Source organism: Dysidea avara, chromosome 9, assembly GCF_963678975.1.
Source record: "Dysidea avara chromosome 9, odDysAvar1.4, whole genome shotgun sequence".
NCBI lineage: Eukaryota > Metazoa > Porifera > Demospongiae > Dictyoceratida > Dysideidae > Dysidea > Dysidea avara.
In genome coordinates, this window is record NC_089280.1 from 12,407,041 (window position 1) to 12,433,347 (window position 26,307).

The 26,307-nt window shown below is 36.6% G+C and overlaps 2 protein-coding genes across 3 annotated transcripts in view; both read left to right on the forward strand.

Annotated features, from left to right (window-relative positions):
* Positions 1-20,606, forward strand: part of LOC136267101 (autophagy-related protein 16-like) — a 68,092-nt gene extending 47,486 nt beyond the window's left edge. The window contains exons 3-19 of one of the 2 annotated variants that reach the window (XM_066062166.1): positions 90-163; positions 1,072-1,162; positions 1,254-1,343; positions 1,824-1,894; positions 4,474-4,536; positions 7,678-7,789; positions 8,075-8,186; positions 9,063-9,133; positions 9,597-9,668; positions 11,623-11,685; positions 11,748-11,802; positions 12,316-12,376; positions 13,231-13,284; positions 13,746-13,807; positions 14,175-14,307; positions 16,142-16,237; positions 20,445-20,606. In XM_066062166.1, the coding sequence (XP_065918238.1) occupies positions 90-163; positions 1,072-1,162; positions 1,254-1,343; positions 1,824-1,894; positions 4,474-4,536; positions 7,678-7,789; positions 8,075-8,186; positions 9,063-9,133; positions 9,597-9,668; positions 11,623-11,685; positions 11,748-11,802; positions 12,316-12,376; positions 13,231-13,284; positions 13,746-13,807; positions 14,175-14,307; positions 16,142-16,237; positions 20,445-20,535 (1,371 nt within the window). In that variant the 3' untranslated portion in view covers positions 20,536-20,606. The remainder of the gene's footprint in view (positions 1-89; positions 164-1,071; positions 1,163-1,253; positions 1,344-1,823; positions 1,895-4,473; positions 4,537-7,677; positions 7,790-8,074; positions 8,187-9,062; positions 9,134-9,596; positions 9,669-11,622; positions 11,686-11,747; positions 11,803-12,315; positions 12,377-13,230; positions 13,285-13,745; positions 13,808-14,174; positions 14,308-16,141; positions 16,238-20,444) is intronic. The other variant, XM_066062165.1, reaches the window with a different exon arrangement.
* Positions 20,607-24,663: 4,057 nt separating this feature from the next.
* Positions 24,664-26,307, forward strand: part of LOC136267487 (NACHT, LRR and PYD domains-containing protein 14-like) — a 52,118-nt gene continuing 50,474 nt past the window's right edge. The window contains exon 1 of the mRNA XM_066062653.1: positions 24,664-24,784. Within this exon, the coding sequence (XP_065918725.1) occupies positions 24,691-24,784 (94 nt within the window). The 5' untranslated portion in view covers positions 24,664-24,690. The remainder of the gene's footprint in view (positions 24,785-26,307) is intronic.

Below are 26,307 nucleotides of genomic sequence, written 5' to 3' on the forward strand. Positions count from 1 at the left end.
CAACGTTTTAAATTTTTACTTTCATGTTTTTGTTAATGGCATACCGTACAGCTTTAGTATACTTATGTACACCCGTATGTCTTTATTAGGCAATGGAAAAGATTAATGAACTCACTAAAGAAGCGCATGCTTCAGAAGATAAATGCAAAGCAGCTAACTCACAGTGAGTGTCAGTGATTCGCAATGCACTTACATAATAACTCTAGTTGCAGCTCTTTTTGTTTGTGTGCATGCATGACATTCATTTCATTATTCAGCCCACATGATGTCATCCTTGCATACACTTTTTTCAGATTGTATATCAATGTAAACTAGGGACATGCCCACAGCCAGCTGTGGGCACTCACCTGGTTTCCTGAAATTGGTTTGGCAAAAACCGTATGCCTGTGTGTCTGTCCAACACCCACATGAGCAAAAGGCTTTGAGCTACAGAAAATAAGCCTTTGTTCAATCAAGAGTTCATAATACAAGTAAGGGGGACCCTTAAGTATATTATGAACTCTTGGTTCAGTAACTGGTAATTTCTGGTATACATGGTATGTCGGTATGTGGTATTAATATATGTTAAATATTTGTTAATTATATATTTGGTTTTAAATATATATTACACAACAACTAAATATCAGTATATTTCCCACCCCTACTTGTGAGCTACCAGAAATGGCATATCTTTTTGACTTGAAAGGGGGCATATTCCCTTTGTATGTGAATGAAAATTAAGAATGGCTGTGAGGCTTTGCGTAGAGAGTTTGCGCATGAAGGCACGATAGACAAACAGTTAAGAAGATACTTTTGTGCGCAATTTGTGGTTTACAGTGGTTTGCTCGAGTTACATTTTAACGATGCATAGCAACATAATTGATGAATTAGAAAATATATTCAATTTTAATGTTCCGCCTGTGTTATTACCAAACAATGCAAGAAGCAAAGCTACAGTAATTAATAGCATGCAGTTTGTTAATTTATAAAGAGTTGATTAATCCAACAGATAATATTTACTGCATGGGCTCCTGGTTTTTAGAATTAACACAGCATCTAACATGTCAATATTGAATTGTGATATCCCTTAAGGGTGATTGAAGTACAAGGCAATGTGGATCTGTTGAGGGCACAAAACAGATCTTTACAGGATTCAGTGAAAGAAGTTGAACGGAAGCACCAGGTGATTATGTGTGTATATACGTATGTATGAATGAGCTTGTTTTCTATGATACGTCTGTATTTCATGTTTGACATGACACTCGCTGCTGTAGTTACTGAAGGATGAGAACGATGCGCTTCAGATAACTTGTTACAGTATTGAACAGAAATTGAGACAAAGTCAAAAGGAGGGAGATCAAATGGTCAGTATATAATATCAATCTCTTTTCTCGTAATGTGTGCACTATATAGAAAATAACTCACCTGCAACCAAGTTTCAAGTAAAATAACTTTCTAATCTGCTTTACTATAGAGGGAAACTTTGGCTGGGATAAACTTTGGTGAATAGCCAGCAAACTACATATGGCGAAATAGACTTTTGGTGAATTCAAGCTCAGTCTTTAGCTATAAAGATGCTAATCTCAGGCACTACAGGTAGCGGGGAAATTTTGACGAATTTGTAACAAATCGTCAAATTCACCAAAGTTTCTCTATGTAGTAATTAAGTTTATGAGTCATTGAAATTTTGTGTAAAACCTACTTTGCAAATCTAATTAAGCATTCTAAAGTTTGTAATGGTATCCTAGCTACCTGAATTTGTAAGTACGTGAACCAGTGTGATTTAAAATTTAATACGTAGTGTAATATTTAGTACAGAAATTATAATTTGTAATATATTACAGAGGAAATTTATTATGGAGATGAAAACTAGACAGGCAGATGAAATCAACCTGAAGAATGAAGCTGTCAGAAAGTAAGCTAGCCAGCTAACACATGTGCACTGTACTAGTACAGTTTAAAAATATTAATTTAAAAAATGAAGTTGAGGTTGACATGAAATTGACATTGAAATACCAAAATAGGGATTTTCCCACATCGCTACAATGTCAAGTACATGATAGTTTATCTGAGACCTACGTAACGTATGTGTATCAAACAGTACAGTAGTATTGTTTAGTAGGGTGCTCCCTTTTAGTGGTGGTTACCATTAAAAATGTCTCGTCTGAAACCATAGTGGAAATGTATACAAAAATCACCTTTATGGAATAGCAACATGCCTTAAAAACAAGAAAATGTTTACAGGCAGCTGAATACTGATTTTAAGAAAAATTGCCACCAGAAGTTGTTTTGGTTTTCCAACAATTCTGACCAGTTGCGAGGCTAGAGGCCAAACAAGGCCGCCATTTTATAGTATACCATAGCAGACTCATGGGTGGGATGTGACCTTTACAGTTCCAGCAAACATCTGCCTTCTGTGCTTCGCCATTTCTTTTATCTTCCATTAAATTTTTGTCATCTTCTTCATGCCAGTTAATTAACCACTTACATACCAAGGCATTGATTTGTCATGTACCGTTTAAGTAGGAATCCAGGTGAAAATTTCGCGTGCTGCCAAAAATTCTGCCTTTAAAAATCATCCTAGAGATATTTTACGAGACGAAAATCACCTTTACGGAATAGTACTAGTCCGTACAGTACATTGAATACAACAAAACGCTTACAGGTGGCCAGATATTAATTTTTTTTAAATCGCCAAAACTCGAACTTTCTCCGGACTGTCTCACTGCCTCACTCACTGACCACAGTCGCAAGCCTAGAGCCCAAACGAAGCAGCGCACGGCCACCATTTTACGCCACAATAACAAACTCACCAGTGGGATGTGCCTTTTGGGGTTCCGACGAGTGTGTGCCCTCTGCGCCTTGTCTTTTCAATCAGGCTGCTTGTCTTCTTCATCCAATGAAACCATATCGAGGCATTAATTTTCCATATCAACACTTTCTTTAAACAGCATAATAGACGCCACAAGATTATTTAAGATGCTTAGACTACGCTACTGCATGGAGGAATAGATTATATATTCCTTACTGATATAATGTATGACGGAGGGTACTGTACGGAGGTGCTGGTACTAGATAGCTTCACGATAGGTCACAAGATCACGTCCATTCTTCATTCTACGCATACATTATCGATCTATCGATTGAAACCCCGATGACACACCCCTTTTGCACTAGCTGTATTTCAGTGACCACACACCTTCAATTTGGAAGGCTGACTCAACATACTCTATAATCGATTGAAACCACGCCCCTTTTTGGGCAAGCGGACATCTTGCAGGCTGCCTCGAGATACTCTAACACAGCAGTCACCCTAATAGAACAGTCACATGTTTATAGCTAGCTGTATGTCTTAACAAAAAACTAAACAAACTAGTATATTAAAAATTATAAATTTAAAAATAAAGTAGGAATCCAAACTATAAAAGTAGTGAAACAAGAGAAGAACAATGGTAGCTATTACAGCATAGCTCGGTGGGAAATTCCTACTTTGGCATTTAACACAAAATAATGGCTACATCATGCCAAAGTAGGGATTTCCCACCTAGCTATGCTGTAATAGCTACCATTGTTCTTATCTCGTTTCACTACTTTTTATAGTTTGGATTCCTACTTTATTTTTAAATTTATAGTTTTTAATATACTAGTATCAACACTTTCCTTGAAGTAGTGTATTTAGATGCCATGAAACTATCTGTGGTGCTTTGTATCCCCGGGTAGCAGCTGAGCTGAACTTATAAAATAATTACAATTGCCCTTTAAACAACACAAACACCTGCATCGATGCCACGTCCCTCAATGATAACAAGGTATTGTACCATTCCCCCTACTGCATGCATACCTGAGTATATAGTGAAATCATAATAATCTAATACAGTAGTCATGGCCACATGTGTATTTTTTAGCTATGTTCTAACAAAAAAGGTTAATAAACTCGTGCAATTTTTATTTTATTTTATTTTAGAGTTTCAGTGATAAAATGTGAGATGATGGTAGCTATGAGGGATTATTTGCTATTTACAAGGAAAAGAATTACTTTTCAATTAATTGCTTCAACCGTTGTGTGGGTTTTTCTTTGCATACATTGCTCCTTAGCAGTAGTTCTGCAAACTACATGTAAATATGGTGTTGTGCCCAGGTGACTGTACCAGTACAGTACACTTTACCAGTACACTTTCGAAATAAGCTGTCTGTGTATCACCTCCCAATACATACGTACTAGTATAGTGAGAAGAAAACTAGATCAGTGTACTGTAGTTTGGGAAATATTAGTGCCATTTAAGGTGTACTGTAGTTCTAAAACTATTAGCTTAGCAGTTAACCCAATAAGATTTGTTATCTTGATGTCAGCAACCATTCATGTTGGTAAAATGAAGCCAATGCTGATATTATGTTGATTTTTAATGTCTTAGTAGCTAAATTTGTGTATTAGCAAATCTGTATGTATCTCATGGAACAAACTGATGCTCATCTTATTATGTATGTACACTATAGGGCAAGAGAGAGGCAGTTGGAGAAAGAGATACACGAAGCATCTCAAGTCAAAGTGACCCAAGTGTATGTTATAAACTGTTATTGTTACAGTGTTAAACATGCAGGGAAAATGACTGACTTGCATGTATATACATAAGACTTTGCAAGAGAAATTAGGAAATGTTCCTTTTATTTCAAACCGTTTTCTCATCAGTTGTATGTATATATACTGTGTGTGTGTGCTAGCTTAAATTATTTCTTTTTGTGGAATTGACTACAATAGGTGTGTGTGGTAATTTGAGTACTATCATAAGAACTACATATGTACTCACTGTCAAACCTGGAGAGACATGTACGTATTCCTATATGCACATACGTATGTAGAACAATGTTTCCACTGTGTTACTCAGCAAGGATTCGCACACTTGCATACACAGTTAGTTGACATACACCTGATCTGATACTTCTTGGATCATGTACAATGCGTTGACTTGCTGAATGAAAACCTGCCATGTAAACCTGCTATGTGCATGCATGTGTTCTATTTTGCTGATAAAAGGCACTTGATAAAAATCCTGCACTAATTTAATGAACATTTTATTTGCTTCAGTATGAAGTGAAAGAAGCTAAGTACTTGTACGTACATATATACTGTATACACCATTGTACGTACTTGCCTGCTCATAAAGAATAACTACATATTCAAGACACATGGTAGTGTGTTGTGCGGCCCAAGAAGCTGGCGCGCCACACCGTGATTATATTTACAGGAAGAAAGTAAACGCGATTTTCATACCTTTGTAGCTCCGTGATTCCTTATCCGATTGAAACCTAAGTTGGTACAGAAGTGCCGGCTAGGTAGGGGAGTCCACATTCCAAATTTGAAGAAAATCGCTGTAGCCATTTCCGAGATATGAGCGGCCAAAGTTTGGATTTTTTTCTTCTTTTCGCACACTTTGCAAAATTTGCCATAAAACACGTGTGCGTGCTCCAATCGGGCTGAAATTTGGCACACGTAAAGGGCTCATTAAGGCAAATCTCAGTACCACGTTTGGTAGGAATCCGATAAACATTAACGGAGTTATGACTGATTATTTGCGTAAAATTAGGTCGAAGGTCTGTCACGCCCACAGGGTAAACCACTTGAAGGAATGAGCTGAAAATTGTTATGTAGATGGAGTAACTATCGTAGGAGTGCCTTTTTGCGGTTTGAAAGGAATCCAGTTAAAGGCCTTCGAGATATGACACAAAACCCAACCTGTGTCAAAATTACACGATCGATTTTTACAAATAAAAAAACTATAATTTTTCACGTCTACCAGGCAAACCGCTTAGAGCAGTGAGCTGAAAATCGTTGTGTAGCTGGAATAATTATCATAGAAAGTCGTTGCAGTAGTACAGAAGAATCGGGTTACAAACCACTGAGTTATGATTCCAAAGCCAACTACGTGTAGCATATGCGAGATCGAGATACTCTAATAGGACAGTCACCCTAATAGAGCATTCAGCTACGTTTATAATTTACTCCATTATAGAATTATATTACATTGCAAGTTATTCTGTAGGGAGTTCAGCTACAAACAAGTCACCCTGTAGTCAGATCAGCTAGAAGAAGGTACCTAATAGAGAGTTCAGCTACAAAGAAACCATCATGTAGAGAGTTCAGCTGCAAACAAATCACCCTGTAGAGAATTCAGCTACAAACAAATTACCCAGTAGAGAGATCAGCTAGAAGAAGTTACCTTGTAGAGAGTTCAGTTACAAAGAAACCATCGTGTAGAGAGTTCAGCTGCAAACAAATCTCCCAGTAGAAAGTTCCACTATGAACAGATCACCCTGTAGAGAGTTCAGTTAGAAACAAGTCATCCTGGAGAGAGATCAGCTAGAAGAAGTCACATTGTAGAGAGTTCAGCTGCAAAGAAACCACCATGTAAGAGAGTTCAGCTGCAAACAAATCACCTGTAAAGAGTTCAGCTAGAAAGAAGTCACCCTGTAGAGAGATCAGCTAGAAACAAGTCACCCTGTAGAAAGATCAGCTAGAAGAAGTTACCTTGTAGAGAATTCAGCTACAAACAAGTCATCCGGTACAGAGATCAGCTAGAAGGATCACCTTGTAGAGAGTTCAGCTACAAAGAAATTAAATCACCCTGCTTCATCTTTTCTTCTTCCTGTGGTAAAGAAAAAAAATGATAGGTTAAAAAGCCCCAAACACTACTGGAGATTTTGTTCATGAAAAAAATGTTCACCCTGTGAAAAGTGAAGTTTTTATTGGGTGGTCCCAATGAAATTTTATTTTCATAGCATTTTCATAGGAAAATTTAATGAAAAACCAATGAAAAATTACCAATGAAAATTTCATGAAAAGCAGTTTCACAGAGTTTTCAGTGGTAATTTTTCGTAGGGTTTTCATTAAATTTTCCTATGAAATGCTATGAAAATAAAATTTCATTGGGGCCACCCAATGAGAACTGCACTTTTCACAGGGTGAACATTTTTTTCATTGTATTTTCATAGACAAAATCTCCAGTAGTGAAAGTCGGCCATAGGCTGGCTTTGGGGTATACAAATACAAAAAGAAGTGAAATCTAATCCAAAACAGCCAAGCTGTAAAAAAGAGTGCGGCCCTGAGAATGGCTATGGTGAAAAAAGATGTGAAATCCAAGGTGGCGGCCAAGAAATGGCTGTGATGGTAGGTTAACGGTAAAAATGTTAATAACGACAATTCAGGTGAATTTTGTGCCAAGACCAAGCGGCACCAAATTCACCTGAATTGTTGTTATTAAAATTTTTACCATTAACCTACCATCACAGCCATTTCTTGGCCGCCACCTTGGATTTCACATCTTTTTTCACCATAGCCTTTCTCAGGGCCGCACTCTTTTTTTACAGCTTGGCTGTTTTGGATTAGATTTAGTATATAATGAGAAAATTGTGACTGAATTTTGGAATATCACCCATATGGGCACGCATGAAATAATTAGAATTTTCATGTTTAGTGGGTTGCTAATAAGAGCAGGACACAGTTTTAAAAATATTTCAATAACTTTTTTGTAATTTAAAGTATTGAGATTGGCTTACAACCATTAACAAGTAGATTTGCACTATAAAGTTTGTTGTTTGATCATTAAATATTTTAGATACCAAATGCGCCCATATGGGTGATTTTCCAAAATTTGATCACAATTTTGGACTTCATATTATTCATCAATTCATTTTGTACAACAGGAGTAGGTCACAGAAGGGTAAGAGGACCAGTACTAGTGATGATCTTGCTCCTGACTTTGCTAATGATGTTAAGTTACCATCAATATGTCCTGCAGTTAATGTTTATTCTCTGGTGAGTTTGAAGTGTGCATACGTGTGTTTATGTGATGTGTGCATACGTGTGTTTATGTGATGTGTGCATACGTGTGTTTATGTGATGTGTGCATACGTGTGTTTGTGTGATGCTGTAGATCAAAGTTATAGTAATAGTCTTTTTATTATTAATCAATGTGATTGTTCTCTTACTGTAATACATTATGATACCACTACTGTACTAATATTTGTGATAGACAATATACAAATCATGTGATACACTTGACAGGATGTTGTTATTACCTAACTACTATATGTTTGCTAGGATGCTCATGATGGAGAGATGAGTGCTTGTAATTTCAGTAGTAGAGGAACTTACTTTGCTACGGGAGGATCAGACAAACTTGTCAAATTATGGAGTGTTGATACAACCACAGGTGTGTGGTGTTTGTGTGTGTTTGTGCGTGTGTGTGTGTGTTTGTGTGTGTGTGTGTGTGTGTGTGTGTGTGTGTGTGTGTGTGTGTGTGTGTGTGTGTGTGTGTGTGTGTGTGTGTGTGTGTGTGTGTGTGTGTGTGTGTGTGTGTGTGTGTGTGTGTGTGTGTGTGTGTGTGTGTGTGTGTGTGTGTGTGTGTGTGTGTGTGTGTGTGTGTGTGTGTGTGTGTGTGTGTGTGTGTGTGTGTGTGTGTGTGTGTGTGTGTGTGTGTGTGTGTGTGTGTGTGTGTGTGTGTGTGTGGGAAGGGGGGGGGAGAGGAGGGGGAGTGCTAGTGTTTGTTTGTGTGTAGTATTTACTGAGCTATTGTAATGTTTCATAGACAGTATGATATTTTCTATACTTGATATTGGTATAGCTAATATTGGTATGGCTTAATTAGTTTGATGCCATTCAAATGTCTACTTGTAGATATGTAAGTGCAAGTAACTTTAAGATAATTAATTCACTAAAGATAAAATGTTGTTATCAAATTCTTGAGCAATCCATATTCTTCCTATTCTTTCATGTGTATACTACTTCATAACAAATAAACTGTTTTTTAATTCAGGTGCATGCCTGAACCCTAAAATGTGTTTATATGTTTGCTAGTTTGTTTATACCTATATATATTTGTGTTTCTGGCCCCATGTGAACGAAATGACATGCCAATAGCAGCCTGTATGTGAACACCAGTATATAGTGTTAACCTTAACCTTATGTAGGTAAGCTTTGATATGAGGCAGTTTATTTGTACCTAAGGGCCTAATAAATGTCTATGAATAGTCACGTTTTAAAATTTCATTACTTCAGGCTTAGCACGTTTGACTGTTCCTTTTTACAGGAAAATGTGCAGCAAAAAACACTTTAATTGGGAGTAATGCAAGCATCATGTCTATTGTGTTTGATGATCTGGTACGTTAGTGGTTAGTGTTATATGAGAACACTATGTTATGTTGAACTGTCAGCCTATAAGGCTACTATGTAATGTGTACATTTGTCAGTGATGTTTAAAGATTTAGTAGAAACAACAACACATTCTTATGTGACATTTTTGTTAGGCTTTGACTACTACTGAGAGAGAAGACCTCAACAACAATAATATTGTCCTAAAATTCTTTTGTTCTCAGTGTGCATTTCAGAAGTTGAATGCCACCGCACCAAACTATGTATACACAGTAGTATGTATATAAACGTATGCTTGGGAGTATTGTGGAATCACATGGATTTGTGTATGTGTACTGTATGTATGTCCTTGTTTCCTTACTTTTTATTTCTAATCGAACTTAAAATTCCTAATATTTCCTTATACTTGTAGTTACATACAATACTATACCTTTGTTACAATTTTGTACTTTTGTTTGTATATATATGATAGGAGAAATATGTTTTAGCAGCATCAAATGACTATTCAGCTAGACTGTGGTCAGTTGCAGAGTACAAGGCTAGGGTGAGTACTGTACAGTGTATGTTAAGAAATCTCACACAGTTGTTGTGAGTATAAAGAATGCAGTGTTTCCTTTTTGTGTACGTAGCTTTCCCATACTACGAACAAGTCTGAAGAAAAATTAGGAATTTTATAAGCTACATTGTAGTAGGGGTCATATCATACAGTATGGCATGTTGTGGTGGGAATGATGAAAGTTTAGGCTGATAGAGCTGAGTAATAGTGGTGATTAATTGATTATTGTGATAGCTAATAACAATCGTGATCTTGATAGTATACTATCACGCTATCGCGATTACTTATCCATATCTGTGCTTGATCAAAAATATGGATAACAAAAGCAAAGATAATAATATTAAAGTTCAGAAAACGGTAAAAGACCAGTAACTTGAGCATGGACAACAAAGATAACAACTGTAATACTGACACATAACAATTTTTAGTGGAGTGTTAGAAAAGCAAATGTGTGGTGTGTACATAATTGGAGTATTCCGGTGTTTGTATACGTGAGATTGGGTGTCTTTTAATAACTGCTAGTAACTATCGTGATACTATCATTATTGTGATATAAAAGTTACTATCAAATTGTGATTATGATAGTTGTACTATCACTTAACTCTAGCTGTAATGCCCAACAATATTCATTTCCTCTAAGCCAACTTGGCAGTATTGTTTATGCATAACCAACTACGTAAGCCCATAAATGTCTTTAAACCTTTCCAATAAAAAAATTTTAACGGAATTTTCTGTTAACTACATAGCTGATGTCTTCACAAGTGTGACTCAACTGTGATTTAGGCTACTGACTTGATTTCTGTGTTATTAGATGTTACATCGGCCCGAGATGTGCTTTTTTCCAACTGCAGCAGCTACAATACATGCATCATGGATTTAATTACCTTTGTCCTCCTTTGTGTCCCGTTTATTTCTCCATTAAGTGTTGACTTGTAGTAATGTGGGTTTAGTGCTTTAATTTCTGTAGTGTGACTGGATTGATTACAGAGGCGCTTTTCCTACTGTTTTTCATTTGTAATGCTTTATAATTAGTGAAATGAATAAGCTTTGATGATCCAAACTTTTTGATTACCTGAGCACGTCTGGGATCAGATAATCGAGGGAGCACTGTACAATACATACATACACACAACACACAACACACACACATGCACAACACACACACACACACACACACACACACACACACACACACACACACACACACACACACACACACACACACACACACACACACACATACACACATACACTCAATGTGCATGTATATATGTGACTGTCTCTGGGAAAACCAGTCTTATCGCCCATTTAAAAGTATCGAGAAACGTCGGTTTTAAATATTCTGTGTGTTGTAGCTGGCCAATGGTGGTAGCTACGCATACCAAATTTTCACACGTTTCACAACAATTTCTTACCTTCCTGATCATCCACTGAAGAAGTAGTCAACAGCTAAGTTTCCCACCATTTTAGGTAGTTTTTAAACCGAGGTTGTCTGTATCAGGCGAGCTCCAGAAGGGTGGGAGGCGGGGGCCCTGGAAGGCGGGCAAGATGGTGTTCAAAAATTGAAAAGAGACGTGCTGGGATGAATTAGGCCAAGTTATAGGCCATTCAGGACTCAGAACTGGCTAAAATGAAAGGAAATTTACAGCACAGGTCATTGTCCAACACCACAGAGCTGTACAGCCACACACAGCCATCTCCTGGTTGGCCAGGGCTCCATCAAGACCCCAGACCACTCGTACGGCTCGCCACTGTGCTCTAGAAAAGCAGCCAGCAAAAGCAGACCACTTTACTCTGGTCGACTGTGGCAGTGAAACTTGATAGTGCATTCATTATAAGCTTTGTGTTTGTGTGAAAAAATCAAACTTCCTGTCTTGGGCAATAAGAACGGTTTTCGTAGATCCAGTCACATATACAAAAATGTTATTTTATTTGTTTACAGCAAACATTGACTGGTCACGGCAATAAAGTATTGTGTGCAAAGTTTCTGGATGAGTCTAAAGTGGTCAGTTGTCAGCAGTAGATGATGACACTGCAGTAGTAACCTCATATGACCTCATATTACAGGTGACTGGTAGTCATGATAGAACATTGAAGTTGTGGGATCTGAGATATAAGACATGTGAGTACTGTACAGTTGTGTGTGTATGTATCATATGTTTTGAGGGAGTATACCTTTGAGTAGAAAAATCCATGTATGCGTAAGAATGGGCAAATGGTCAATAGAAGCCAAGCATTAAGGTTGGCACTTTACAAGAACCTATAGTCTACCTACACTTGCATTGATCATGAACTGCATCTGTCAGCTGTTTTGGGTTGCTAATTACAACAAACAGACTAGTGACAAAAGCCAGTGAACTGAGATTGGCAAACGTGCTTTGTCCAGACTCATTCCATTTTAGAAATGCTGGCTGTTATGAATACCAAAATATAGGTATTGGATCAGTATCAGCCATCTTCCCCCAGTAATAGCAGGTGGCTCATTACTCTTTGTAACTTGAACGCAACTTGGAGGTAGAATGCATGTGTGGGTATACACTTCATGACAGATTATTTACTAACTGACCAGTGAGGATTGTTTAATAGTTTTAGAGTCAGTTCTGACCTTGTCTGTACATGTGTATACCACCCTCAGGTTCAAAGACATTATTTGCTGGTTCCAGTTGTAATGATGTGGTGGCTGGAAAAGGAATGGGGTAAGTACTCAACTCACTACAGTGGAGAATCAATTTTACCGTGGGGGAGGACTTCATGTGTAAATAAAAGATGCGTAAGGTCAAACACTTTCTGTGTAGGCCAGATCAATCATAAAAGAAATATGAGAAATATAATTGATTAATAAATGGAGACGGGCTGAAACAAATACTGCAAATACTTGAGCACTCGTTAAGGATTTTGGTACTTGGATACTAAAATTGGTACTAGAGTACTCATCAAGATCACATGATCCAGCTCACATGATGCATTTGTCATTAGGGAGTGACATAATTTCTCAATAGGAACACTAACATTAGTACTTTACTACAGTGAGTGTATCATTGTTGTTACCTGAAGCAGCTGCAATCTTCTTAAAGTCAGTTCAAAACATGTCAAATGGGTATGACTACAAGTAGCTTGTATTTGTGAGTACTCATTTGTCAACTCTAAGGAGTACTCGAATACAAAAAGACCATGATTGTTTCGGCCCTAAAACGGAGGCCATTCATAGTATGCAGCACACGAAGAAGAGAAGTCATCATGATGGTAGCTGGCCAAAAAGCCACTGTGTTCATAGTACTCTATTAGAACCTGCACTAGATGCTTTTGGGTGTTTGGGTGTTGATGCTCAAATCATTGACTCTGTACTTATATTATTTATACCATATCATTCTTTTAAAAACCTGAGTGTTTATTTCTTGTAACTGATTTTTGACCTGACGTTAAATGAGCCCAGCATCTATTCAGGCCCAGACTGAAGAGTAGTTTTGTGGTACCCTACACCAAAAAAAAATCTATGCTATATGTATGGTCCATATGTAATTGTAATAATGGTGTGGTTTAATTTCTGTAGGCGTATGATTATCAGTGGACATTTTGACAAGACGATCAAATTTTGGGATATACAGTTAAGTCTTGCTGTGTTGCTAAACCACTACGTGCCTTGCATCTTACTGTTATTAAAAATGTATTATGGAATTTGTGGTCGAACCTTCATACAAACATCTACTGTATGTGAACACATATGTAACTAGAGTGGATTCTAAAGTCATCCAAACATCTTTCAGATAAATGATTTTTTTTTGGAGAACTGAAGCTCAGAGCTCCATGCAGTTACTCTAATAGAATGCACACTATTGACAGGATACTCTGAAGGAACAGTCACTTTTGGCTATCAGATAATCAAGGTGTTTGGATAATTGATGCTGTAGTCCACTGCATGTGTAGGCTCCTATATGCAAGTGAACTCTGTTCAATAGAGCCTATTTTAATGGAACCCCTACTGTTCTCAAAATACTCTACTTGAGCAGTCACGTTTATTGTGCAGATACGTAGTAATAGTTACTACAATGTTTCTATGGTTACTAGGTCTGGTTCAGCCAATGTGATCACTCTTGCTGGCAGGATTACATCTTTGGATCTGTCTCCAGGTATGTAACTTATTATGCATATAATGATAGAGCCCATAAATACCACATCTTTTAGCAGCATTTATGGGCTCTTCCTAGCTTATAGTGATTTACCTGTATCAGGGGCATAGGGAGGGGTTTGTAGTATGGGGTTTGTAGTATGGGATTACATGTAAAATACCAACTGCAATTAGTATAGAAGAAAGTATTGCTTTAATGCACAAAGCACAAAGCACAATTTAATTATCTAATTTTGTACTATGAATATTGTAGCTCATGAAATTATATGTACGTAATTAAGATAATATTTTTACATTTCAGCCGTTATCTATTTCCTTACTACAGCCATACAAGGACTGTCTTGTTTAACATTTCGTTATTGTTACAGATGAGAGGTTGTTGTTATGCTGCTCACGAGATGATACCCTAAGGCTAATTGACTTGAGACAAAACTCCATCAGTGCCACTTTTACTGCTGATGGGTTCAAGGTCAATGTGGACTGGTCTAGAGCCTGCTTCAGGTAACAGTGTACTGTACATGCTGTACTGTGTTTCTTATACACCATTGATCTTTGTGATATTGGTGCTATGCGGTCCACCATACTACTTTATATACAGTCTGAGTTTCTCACATATGTCATTAACTGCATTACGTGGTTTATATCGCAATACTTTTTTGAACAGGATACTATGATTTGATTGGCTCTTAGCACAAGTACCATGTAGTATGGTCACCTATTGGGAGGATTTATACCTGTTCTGTGTAGCCTTCATTTCTCACATACATACAGGCTGCTTTTAGCATGTTTGTCCTAGCCCTAACCTAAGCATGTCACCAAGAATTCATAATAAAAGATAGTAAGCCCTCACTATTTTTAAAGGTGTGTGTTCACATCCAGCTAAAGGCCAGCTGTGGGCATGCGCCTGGTTTACTGAAATTGTTTTCCAAAAAAACGTGTGTGTGTTTGTATATTTGTTTGAACATGTGAGCAAATGGCTTGTTATAGTTTGAACATTCATTCAGTTCCTTGCTAAACCACTATTCAAACATATTTCTTTGTGCCAAAATTTGTTGATATTAATTTTCACTTTTACATACGTATGTCTTTTTGATCAGAAATTCCAGAGCATCATCCAAAAAAATATTCGGTCGTTCCATTTATTGTTTGTGAGCTTTTTAGCCAAATTGTAATGATAAAGAAAATGCAAAACTTCATTCATTTACGCCCAAAATGTTCTGTAACTCTATAAGTGTTTAGTAACTCTCTGTTCTCTTTCTCTCTCTCTCTCTCTCTCTTCTCTCTCTCTCTCATAGCTTGGGTAATAAGTATAACCTCTAATGCCACCTACAAGTTTTTTTTTTGTTGACTATGTAATTTGTTTAATATGGCATTGTTACACATATGTAGTTTAAAGAATATACATCCTTTTATAAGCATGACCCAAGTTTATGCAAGTGATCTACTGGCCACCAGTATTGGCTGCAAATTACATTCAAAATGATGTTTTAAATGGTACTAGCTCAACTACATTTGTCACTCCATGGAGCCAGTTATGCTTTCTGTACGGAGTACTGTAATGGATAGTGCATACGTACCAGTGTATGCAGAGTTATTGCATAAAGTGGCCTTGTGGTTTGTGGCCTATGGCCTTGTGGCCTTAGATCTCAGTGATCACGAGAATGTTAGTAGAGTGTGGTACAGCTACTGTGCATTATTGTTGCCTCACATAGGCTTGTGTCAGACTCCATGCCAGCATAGAACCATAAACAGATCGATACTCTCTAATACATAACATTACTACATGTTTATACTCTAATAGAGCATTCACAAATTAAATTGTAAAATGACATACAGACTATGTGATATTTCTAATGTAGAATCCTAGCTACACATGCCGTAGAATTGTGAAAGTATCATTAATGTCAACCTTATTCTATGGCTTGCAGCCTGCCTGTTTCATGGATCATCTGGTAGCTAGCTAGAGAGCATGGTATGTAGATTGTAGGGCTTTTCTGAGGTTCAATTCTGTAAGGTAGTCACAATAGCAATATTCAATGCTTAAGTAAAAAGCCAGGCTGTTATTTCTTGCCATATCCATACAGCTTAACTTGTGAATGCTCTATTGGAGTATTGTTATTATATAAAAACATGTAGATCATAGAGAGTATCGATGGTTCTATACTGGCATGGAGTCTAAACATTGGGTAACAATAATGCACAAGTAGCTGTATAACACTCTACAAGCGTTCTCGTGAATACCAAGATCTAAGGCCACAAGGCTGCTTTATGCAACAACCCGTGTATACATGTTCTTGATATGTTCACGCCATGTTACCTTTATCTACACATGTAGTCCTGATGGTCAGTATGTTGCTGCTGGTTCATCTGATGGAACGTTGTTTGTGTGGGAGACTATCACTGGAAGTCACAAGAATCTCAAACAACACAGGTAATGTATGATGATATGTGTGCCATCTATGTATGTACAACTTTGTGTATGTTTGAAATCAGTTAAGGTTACGGAATAGTTTAAAATGTGTGGGCGGAACAAATTACAAAACCTGCTTTAACCCAAGCAGGGATAAATAATTTAAAAAACTGCATTGAGTTAGCAATACAACTAATTGTGCTTGTTTGTTTTTACTATAATAGAGTGATGTTGCAAAAACCAGACTAACAGATTACTGAATCTTTATAATTTCAACACAAGTTACTAAACAACTAAAATATCTAGGTCCTGTGGAAGCGATTTTTTAAGTTACTGGTTGTATAGACACTTTATGGAACTTTTAGTACTTTTTTGAGTGAAACAAGCTCTTTGAAGGCTTGTATCTGAGTCACTGGGAAGAAACATGCCAAAAACGCTTCCACAGGACCTAATAAATTTAATATACAGTATCACTATTCCCCAGAAATGCCAATAGAGCCTACAGCTTTTGCTGTATTTGGTGGCGAAAAACATGGTAGTGACAGCTGGAGTTGAGCAATGTAGGGGTGGGCTTACTTACTTGTGTTACTACAACAAATTATAGTGTTCCACCTGCCTCAAACTACACTGTAGCTACATAAAAACATCAAATATGAAGGGCTTCACCTTCATTTAAAACTTTTCACACTGCTAGCCTGGTTTTATGGGCTTCTCAAAAGTATCGATAGGCATTCAAAATTTTGAATGATTGCCCGTGACTATACTGTAACCTTAAGGATCAACAAGCATTACCATTTATTTTACATACAGAATGAATAGTAGCCAAGCTATCACCATATCTGTGTAGCATATTTTCTTTGATATATTTTATTTACATATATACGTAGTAACTAATGGCTCCCGGTAGTGATGCACTGATACTGACACTGATTTTCAAGATGGCGGCGTGTGTTAGTAGCTGCTGAACAGAGTTGATATAAGTCATCACTTCTTTGAAAGAAGCCAGTGGTTATTAGTACAGTGGAATGGGCAGTTAGCTACAAGCATGAAGTATGTACGTATGATTCGTTTCAGCCATTAATCCTTGCATCATGACTGATGCTATTAAACTAGCAAGCAACACTTTTACAATACAAGATAAGCTATTGTGTTAAGGTGGCTTGTTAATTGTTTTTGCATCATGAGCTCTTAGTGGTTGTAGTAAGGCTACATGAGTGGATGATGTTGCATGATGGTACACCCTAGAGTATATATATATATTGGGGGAGGGAGAGTGTCTAACTACAGTATAGGCTGGGTCCGTAATGTAACCTGCATACTGTCATTTCCTTTTGTAAACCTGACCGCTGTTCATTGCCCAGATTTAACATGTTACTGTGGGTGGTCTGCATGAAGTCACAATGGCAGAAACTCATCTAGATGTATGCCAGCAAAACTGTTGAGGCAGCGGATGAAATTGATCAAATGATGATACCTGATGAAATCTCTAATGAAGCGTCATGTGTGAGGTCATCACACAAGGTACAGTGCACGTGGAAACTGGAATTGAAATTGTCCAAGGCATCGTCAGTGTTCATGGTGACATTTGCTACCACTTAGCTGCCTACCTGTGTGTCTGTCTATGTATCAAGTTCTCCTGTGCAATGTACCATACTGTCAGTCGCTTCGATTCAGTTTCTTCACAGTGTACGCGTGCTTGTACCTGCTTATAATTAGTCACCAATCAACACAAATCACAGAGCCATTTGGATGATGTCATATAACTTTACAGGCTTATTTTTCACAGCGTATAGTGCACTCCCTTCCCCATTATATGTGACCGGATTTGCGAAAAGAGGTCTTCCACACACATCCAATTTGCCAACTTTGACAATTGATAACTTCAGATTGGAAAGAGCTATTGCCGTGACATTTGGGTGGTGGTGAGCACCAATATAGCTGAATACATGGTGAACTTTTCAGCTTAATATGTTACTTGAACACTGAGTTATGGTCTCCAACGTTTACAGAATTGGATGTGTGTGGAAGAACCCTTTTCGCAAATCCGGTCACATATACTCTTAGTAGTGTATATAAGTACACAAAAAAAATTGGAATTTTCAACTAGAGTAGGAACAATAGCACATCAGTAAAACAAGCTGGAGTAGTGCATGATATTTAATCACAGTAAAACAATAAGAAGTGTTATATCCCTACTGTACATTTCCATTGTGCTATCTTGAGCACAGTAGGGATATAACACTTTTTATTGTTTTACTGTGATGTAATATGTGACCAGATCTGCAAGAACCCCATATGTTAGCGCATTTTTCGAATTTCATCTTGTTTCATTTTCTTTGTCTAGATAGACAAAGGAATGGCCAACCAAAGTTTCAGCTCTAGAAACCAAAAACTTGCGAAGTTACAGTGCTACAAAGTGGCAACAGCAGAAAAATCGATTTATACAGTGACGATATGGAAAATAAACTACAGGTGCTTAAACAAACAGAACCCTGATGAAATCTCAAACTTTTGAATGCAGTTCTCTACAAAGATGCAACTTTCACCATCGGATTCTCTATCAACAGGCGAATCCACTGCTGGGTAAGTTTAGTCTTCCAGGTCTTTCCTACAAGCTGGGCGAAGGCAAAAACGTGAGAAAAAAATAGTGATGAACCGCTCATCCAATGTATGGCAAACGACATATCTTCTCTCACCTTAGGAACACTGATATGAAACGAAGATTTTCAAATTCTCCTCTTGCTTTGGGGATCACAATGCTACCATAGTTTTGCTGTTATCACCTTCCTTCATCGTGAAACAAGCACTCAAAAAATTTATCAAATTTTGTTTTTGTTTTCATAAATATTTCACCCATTGTGTTAATTGCATTCTACTGTAATATTAGGCTTGTGCTAACATATGGGATTCTTGCAGATCTGGTCACATATCGTGCACTACTCCAGCTTGTTTCAGTACTTTTTATCGATGTGCTATGGTCCCTACTCTAGTTGAAAATTCCAAAATTTTTCTGTTTACTTGTTTGTTAACTTTTTTTTGTAAAATATAAGATATTATGACTAGTGAACACACACACATACCGCATCAAAAGAAATGGCACCATGAACTTGTACCAATTATTGTCTGAAAAGTGAAGTATCCATTACGCTTCGTTGTCAACTATTTTCAACCTGTTACACAGCATTACGAATCAAGAACTGTTCAAAAAGCACCTCTGCAATCAAAGTAGCCACTATGAAAAATATGGATAATTAACGTTATGAAGGGAAAAGCCATCACGTGCTACCATCAAATCAATGCCTTTAGCTGTCAACCAAGATAAATAGGACACAAAGAAAGATACTGGTAAGTTTGTGAAGAGTGCATTGTACATACTGCAGTATGCCAAAAGGCGTCTCTCGGGCCAAAGTGATGTCAAACAGTGAAAACATCTAGCCCATAGCCTTAGCCGTTATCGCGTTACGTGTTTCTGAAGCATCAGGCAGTCAGTCAATCAGTAGAAAATTCCATTTAATAGTTTGTTTGTTTTAAAAAAAAATCATATCAACTTGTTGCAAGTGTTTCGGGTTGACCCGAAAGCTTGTTTGGGCTTAGTTTTACCTAACCACTACTGCCTCATTGTCATCAGGGAAAATTGAGACTAGTTTTTGGGTGATGTTTTTTCGTGGGCCATGCCCAATCCTTTGTGATCCCTACTATACAGTACTATCGTACTGTATGATATAGTGGAACCTGTGTTAGTCACCTGAATTAAGCGATCACCTTTGTGTAACTGCCACTGTCACAAGGTCCCGTATAGTGGCCTCCTCAGCCAAAAACATGACACCTCGATTGGCACCAGTTTTAATAAACTTACAGTTGTTACACTTCCTGCCTTTCAATGAACATTATCTGTCTAGTTTCAAAGCAACATTCACAACAAGCTCAGCTTGCCGTTTCTGTACCAATGTTATGCTTGGTTAATACTGATTACCTAGTCATAGCCACTAAAGTGCTGCTGATCACCTTACACAGCTTTTCTTCTATAACAGCCACCTGTATACAAAGGCCGGAACCTTCTGGTGCAAAGGTGACTGTTATACACAGGTTACACTGTACTGATTTTCTGGTCAGCAGACATCCTTAAGTTTAAACTCTGAAGCTTTTGTGCAGAGTAATTCTTCACTCATTTTTTGTAATATTTATTGTTTCTTGCACACTTTATGGAAGTATTTTCTATCATTTGCAGTCATCCAGTTGTAGCATGTGCTTGGCATCCTAATGGACAAGTAGTTGCTAGTGTTGAGCGTCACAAGAAGATGATCATCTGGAAGAGATAAAACTATTACCTTTATAATGTGATATTTTACTGTTTTGCAGTTGTAATAGCGCAATTTAATTATTATACATACATACAGTGGAACCTCAGTTATCCAGACCCCACTTATCCGGATTCTTGGGTAACCGAACTACAGAATTGATTGCTCTATTAGAGTAGCGACTGTTCTATTGGGGTAGTCAAAAATACTGATACTTTTTACAAATGCTCATTATGCTATATGGTTATTTATATAGTTTCTGAGATGTGGACTTTTCAAAGTTGTATACCATCCGTGGTCCCAAGGGGTTCAGACAACTGAGGTTTCAAACATGTTGGAAAATGCATGTTGTTCAGACTGTTGTTCAGTAGGATTAAAATATACATACGTTAGTTGTGTGGTGTGTATAGCTGGGAGTACTCAGATGTGTGTTTTATATTATTTAGTGTTATTGATGGTGAATATAAGTAGTACTTATTGACTGAGTTTATTACTGCTATAATTTAAAGCACTAACTGTACATAGCCATTTTCCCTTATAGATGGTAACTGGTGTTTTGACACTGGAAGCTAACATCATTGAAGTGAAAGCACCTCTGAAGTGCATGCATGGTTTATATTGTGAAGTTGCTAAAGTACATAACTTGTCAAAAAGACTCAATATACCAGCAATGTAACCTTACATACTATGGTGCCAGATACAGGCTTGTATGTACTTGACTGATCATTGACCTTCACCGTCATAAAATTGTCTCACAAGGTGTTGCAGTACAGTTTCATTACCAGTGCTAAACAGTAGGGACCCACCGATTATGCTCATAATTTTACCTATTATGCTATGCTGCACTGCTCAAAAATTCACCTATTATGCTTAAATTAATGCTCAATATTTACCTATTATGCTCGATTATGCTCAATGTCCATGCCTTAGTTCATATGCTTTGCTACTAGTTTAACACTGTATAGGAAAAAAAATTAGTGGCTGGAGCATAAATAATAAATTCTTGCTGCATATAAGAGAAAAGATCGATATACTCTAATAGAACAGTCAGTTTGATGATTGTTCTATTAGAGTTACTGACTGCTCTATTAGAGTATATCGATCTTATTTTGCAATTGTCATTTTTCCAGCAAGAATTTATACTATTGTACAAATATTTAACCTATTATGCTGGCATTATGCTCAATGCTTTTAGGTACCTATTATGCTCAAAATTATGCCAGCATAATCGGCAGGTCCCTAATAATAGGTGCCTGAAAGCATTGAGCATAATGCTAGCATAATAGGCAGAATATTTGTGTAATAGTATGAATTCCTGCTTATCAAAATAGCTATCACAGAAAGATCGATATACTCTAATAGAACAGTCAGTAATTCTAATAGAACATTCACACAGCTGACTGTTCTATTAGAGTATATCGATCTTTTCTGTGATTTGCATTTTAACAAGTAAGTTTGTGCTTCAGCTATCCATAAACTGGAAATTATTAGCAGAGCATGAGAACTGAGGCATAAATGATTGGGCATAATTTGGGCATAATAGGTAAGTATTGAGCATAAATTTAAGCATAATAGGTAAATTTTTGAGCAGTGCAGCATAGCATAATAGGTAAAATTATGAGCATAATCGGCGGGTCCCTACTAAACAGTTAGATTTTGTGCTAATTTGGACAGAGCATGTGCAGGTATTCAACAGAATATGACATTTCTCAGTATCTAAAATGACTTATAATTGATCAAAATTATGCTAGTCCTGTGGTCATCTTGCAAGTAGCCATGCCATAAAGGATTAAGTTAGCTCATCAAATATCTAGCTACGAGCACTAATATTATTATTGCATGTATAATGGTATTATGTAGATTGCCTCAAGATTTTTATACCAACTTTGTATGAACAATGGAAATAGCCAATGTTCAATTGTTATATGCATGCCATCACTGTGCCAGAAGAAACAATCAACCTAGTAGCTATAAGTTATAATTTATGTGGCATTTACAAGCACTATATATACTGAGACAAAACAGCTTGGAATACTACATACAGTGGTAACTCTCAAAGTGAGAGGTCATATAGCCGTTTTTAATTCTGTGATCTTGCAATTTCAGATGGTAAGCAATAATCAATAAAATAATATTAAACAAATGAATGAATAAGAAAATAACACCGTATAGAGGGATCGAAAACTTGGGTGAATTTGGTGATTCGCTACAAATTTGCCAAAGTTTAACTCATAGCTCCTGATATTAGTAAACTTGACAAATCATGTTGAGTTTCTTGAGTTGATGACAATCCTTAGTTTTAGGTAATATTTCTCTGTATGTACAGTAGCTATATGTATTGGCTGTAGTTGTACCTAGTATAGTAATATTTTTTTAAGGGAGACTGCTTCAGTATAAAAATGCTGCTTTTTGGCAGTGCCCTCAACATACATACATACATACATACATACATACATACATACATACATACATACATACATACATACATACATACATACATACATACATACATACATACATACATACATACATACATACATACATACATACATACATACATACATACATACATACATACATACATACATACATACATACATACATACATACATACATACATACATACATACATACATACATACATACATACATACATACATACATACATACATACATACATACATACATACATACATACATACATACATACATACATACATACATACATACATACATACATACATACATACATACATACATACATACATACATACATACATACATACATACATACATACATACATACATACATACATACATACATACATACATACATACATACATACATACATACATACATACATACATACATACATACATACATACATACATACATACATACATACATACATACATACATACATACATACATACATACATACATACATACATACATACATACATACATACATACATACATACATACATACATACATACATACATACATACATACATACATACATACATACATACATACATACATACATACATACATACATACATACATACATACATACATACATACATACATACATACATACATACATACATACATACATACATACATACATACATACATACATACATACATACATACATACATACATACATACATACATACATACATACATACATACATACATACATACATACATACATACATACATACATACATACATACATACATACATACATACATACATACATACATACATACATACATACATACATACATACATACATACATACATACATACATACATACATACATACATACATACATACATACATACATACATACATACATACATACATACATACATACATACATACATACATACATACATACATACATACATACATTAATACATACATACATACATACATACATACATACATACATACATACATACATACATACCTACATACAATGATACATACATACATACATACATACATACATACATACATACAGTAGACTACATCTAGCTACCTACATATATACAGTTAGTACATGTCAATGACTATAGTTTCCTTTTTGAATATTATTATAGCTAGCTAAGGCCACTTCAACTAAATCTTTTGTTTCTCGGGCCCGACCGACCCTATAATTTTCAACATAAAATAATTATGTTAATCACGTGATCACCTTGCAAAGAGTGATAACGCCACGAAGGAGTTGCAAATTTATCTTTAAGCTCTCAAAAAGTAAGTAAGTAACACTAAATATCTCAACATATAGCTGCCTTCTCACAAGTGATACAGCAACCGTAATGTAGCTTAGCCACAGTTTGACTCGCAATATCACTCTTCAGCTAGCAAAATAGCCTACTTTTATTTTACCGACCTACCGACCTTTATTTGGCTGAATTTCGCCCGAGAAACAAAAGATTTAGTTGAAGTGGCCTAATTAATGAGGATTTAATGAGCTCCATGCATGTCTGTGTTCCTCGGAAATAAAAACTGTAAATGAAACTGAAATTTATAGTGTAAGTATGCTTTGTTCCATTGTCATTATTGCATTCCAAAATCAATCACGTGGTATCAATTTCAAAATTTCCGCGATTTTTCATATTTTATTGGGCAGGGCTTAATACGCCTGCGCACTGCACTGAATGCAAATGGCCGCTACTACGAAATTTCCAGAGGCGGACAGTTCACCAACTTTACCAGGAAGGATGTTGAACTTGCGTAGGGATGAGTCAGAAAGTTAGTGAATACTAAATAGGTATTAAGCTGTCGTCCGTTTATGTTTGATTGACATTCTCCGACTGAGTAGCCGCTACTGATCCGGCTGGCGGTCTCAGCATGCAGCGCCGTGTGCTCGATACCGTGCCGGATGTTAGTATTGTGTGCAAGCCCTTTAATTCGATGCCTCTGTTTTGTTACGTGGTGTGCAGTTCATTATATCTGCGTTGAATTATGGGTATTTATGTATGCAACACCATCGCTAGCTACGCCCTTACAATGGTGACCTTTGCAAACTGACTGTGGTCAGGTATGGATAAGCCAGTAACCGCAAAGCTTTAAGTGAGTCACGTGTCTATAAATAGAGATTTCCAACTAAATTAAATAATTAACATTCCATACATTCATTGGTATGAACAATATTGTGCATTTTGTCAGGGTCATTTTAGTGCAAACCCCACCTCAATCAGTGGTTCCTATCAAAAGATATAAGGAAAAGAAGTTGACAGTGTGATGATTTTTGTGTACAGCATTTCAATGCTTTTTATGTATATTGCATGGCACCAAACACAATATTCAAAGTGTCATAAATCTAGATAGGAAACTAATAACGACATGAAATTTTCACCACATATCTATTTTATGAAGAACAGCATATGAAGTAAGTAAAACCTCTCAAAAGTGACCACTTCTTTGTAGACTGACCACTCAGAATATTACATGAATAAAGCAAGTGATTCACAAATAAAACTGTGTGTATTGTGTAATACTAAGTATATATACACAGGTACTTAATGCATTTTCAACTAGAAAAATCGGTAATATTTTATAAATGGCAAGTACTGGCATCACAAGTCGCAATTAACACGTACTTCGGAAACATGACAATCAGATAACACAATGTAAGAGCAACATTATTTTTAAAATAGATTTGTTTGGACATTGCTCAGCTTTATTTGTCACATTGTAAGCACTAAGGATGATAATTATTATATATAACACAATGACACCACTGTACTACAAAGAGAAATTATAAATAGTTTCTGATCAAAATTACAATCACTGAAGCTGCTATAAAATGGATCAAAACAGCAGTAAATACACCAGAATATAACAACAGGTACGTGTGAAGCCATGTAAGGTTGGTATCACATGCCAGTCTCCACTTTTGAAAAGATTATGCTCAACCTTGAACCTTATTTTGCAATTCCGCGCAAGACAACAAACTGCTCACCTTCAAACTATACTTGCATCGATGCAGGGGGGTGCCTTGAAGCCCAGGGTGATTGTAATGCTGAATTCTGAGCAGTGTTAGATGGCGATTTACCTTTAAAAGGGCCATATTTCCATCGTAATCCAACATCAATCGTCCTCCAATCAAAAAACACATGGAAAAATCGAAATCAGCATATACGGTTTGCCCAGAACCATTTTCTTCGTCCTCATCAGCAGCAGATTCACGCGGAAACACTCGGAAACTTCGGCTATCACAGGTGCCACATTCTTCCAATTAGAATTACGTACGCAATTATTTGTATGGGCTT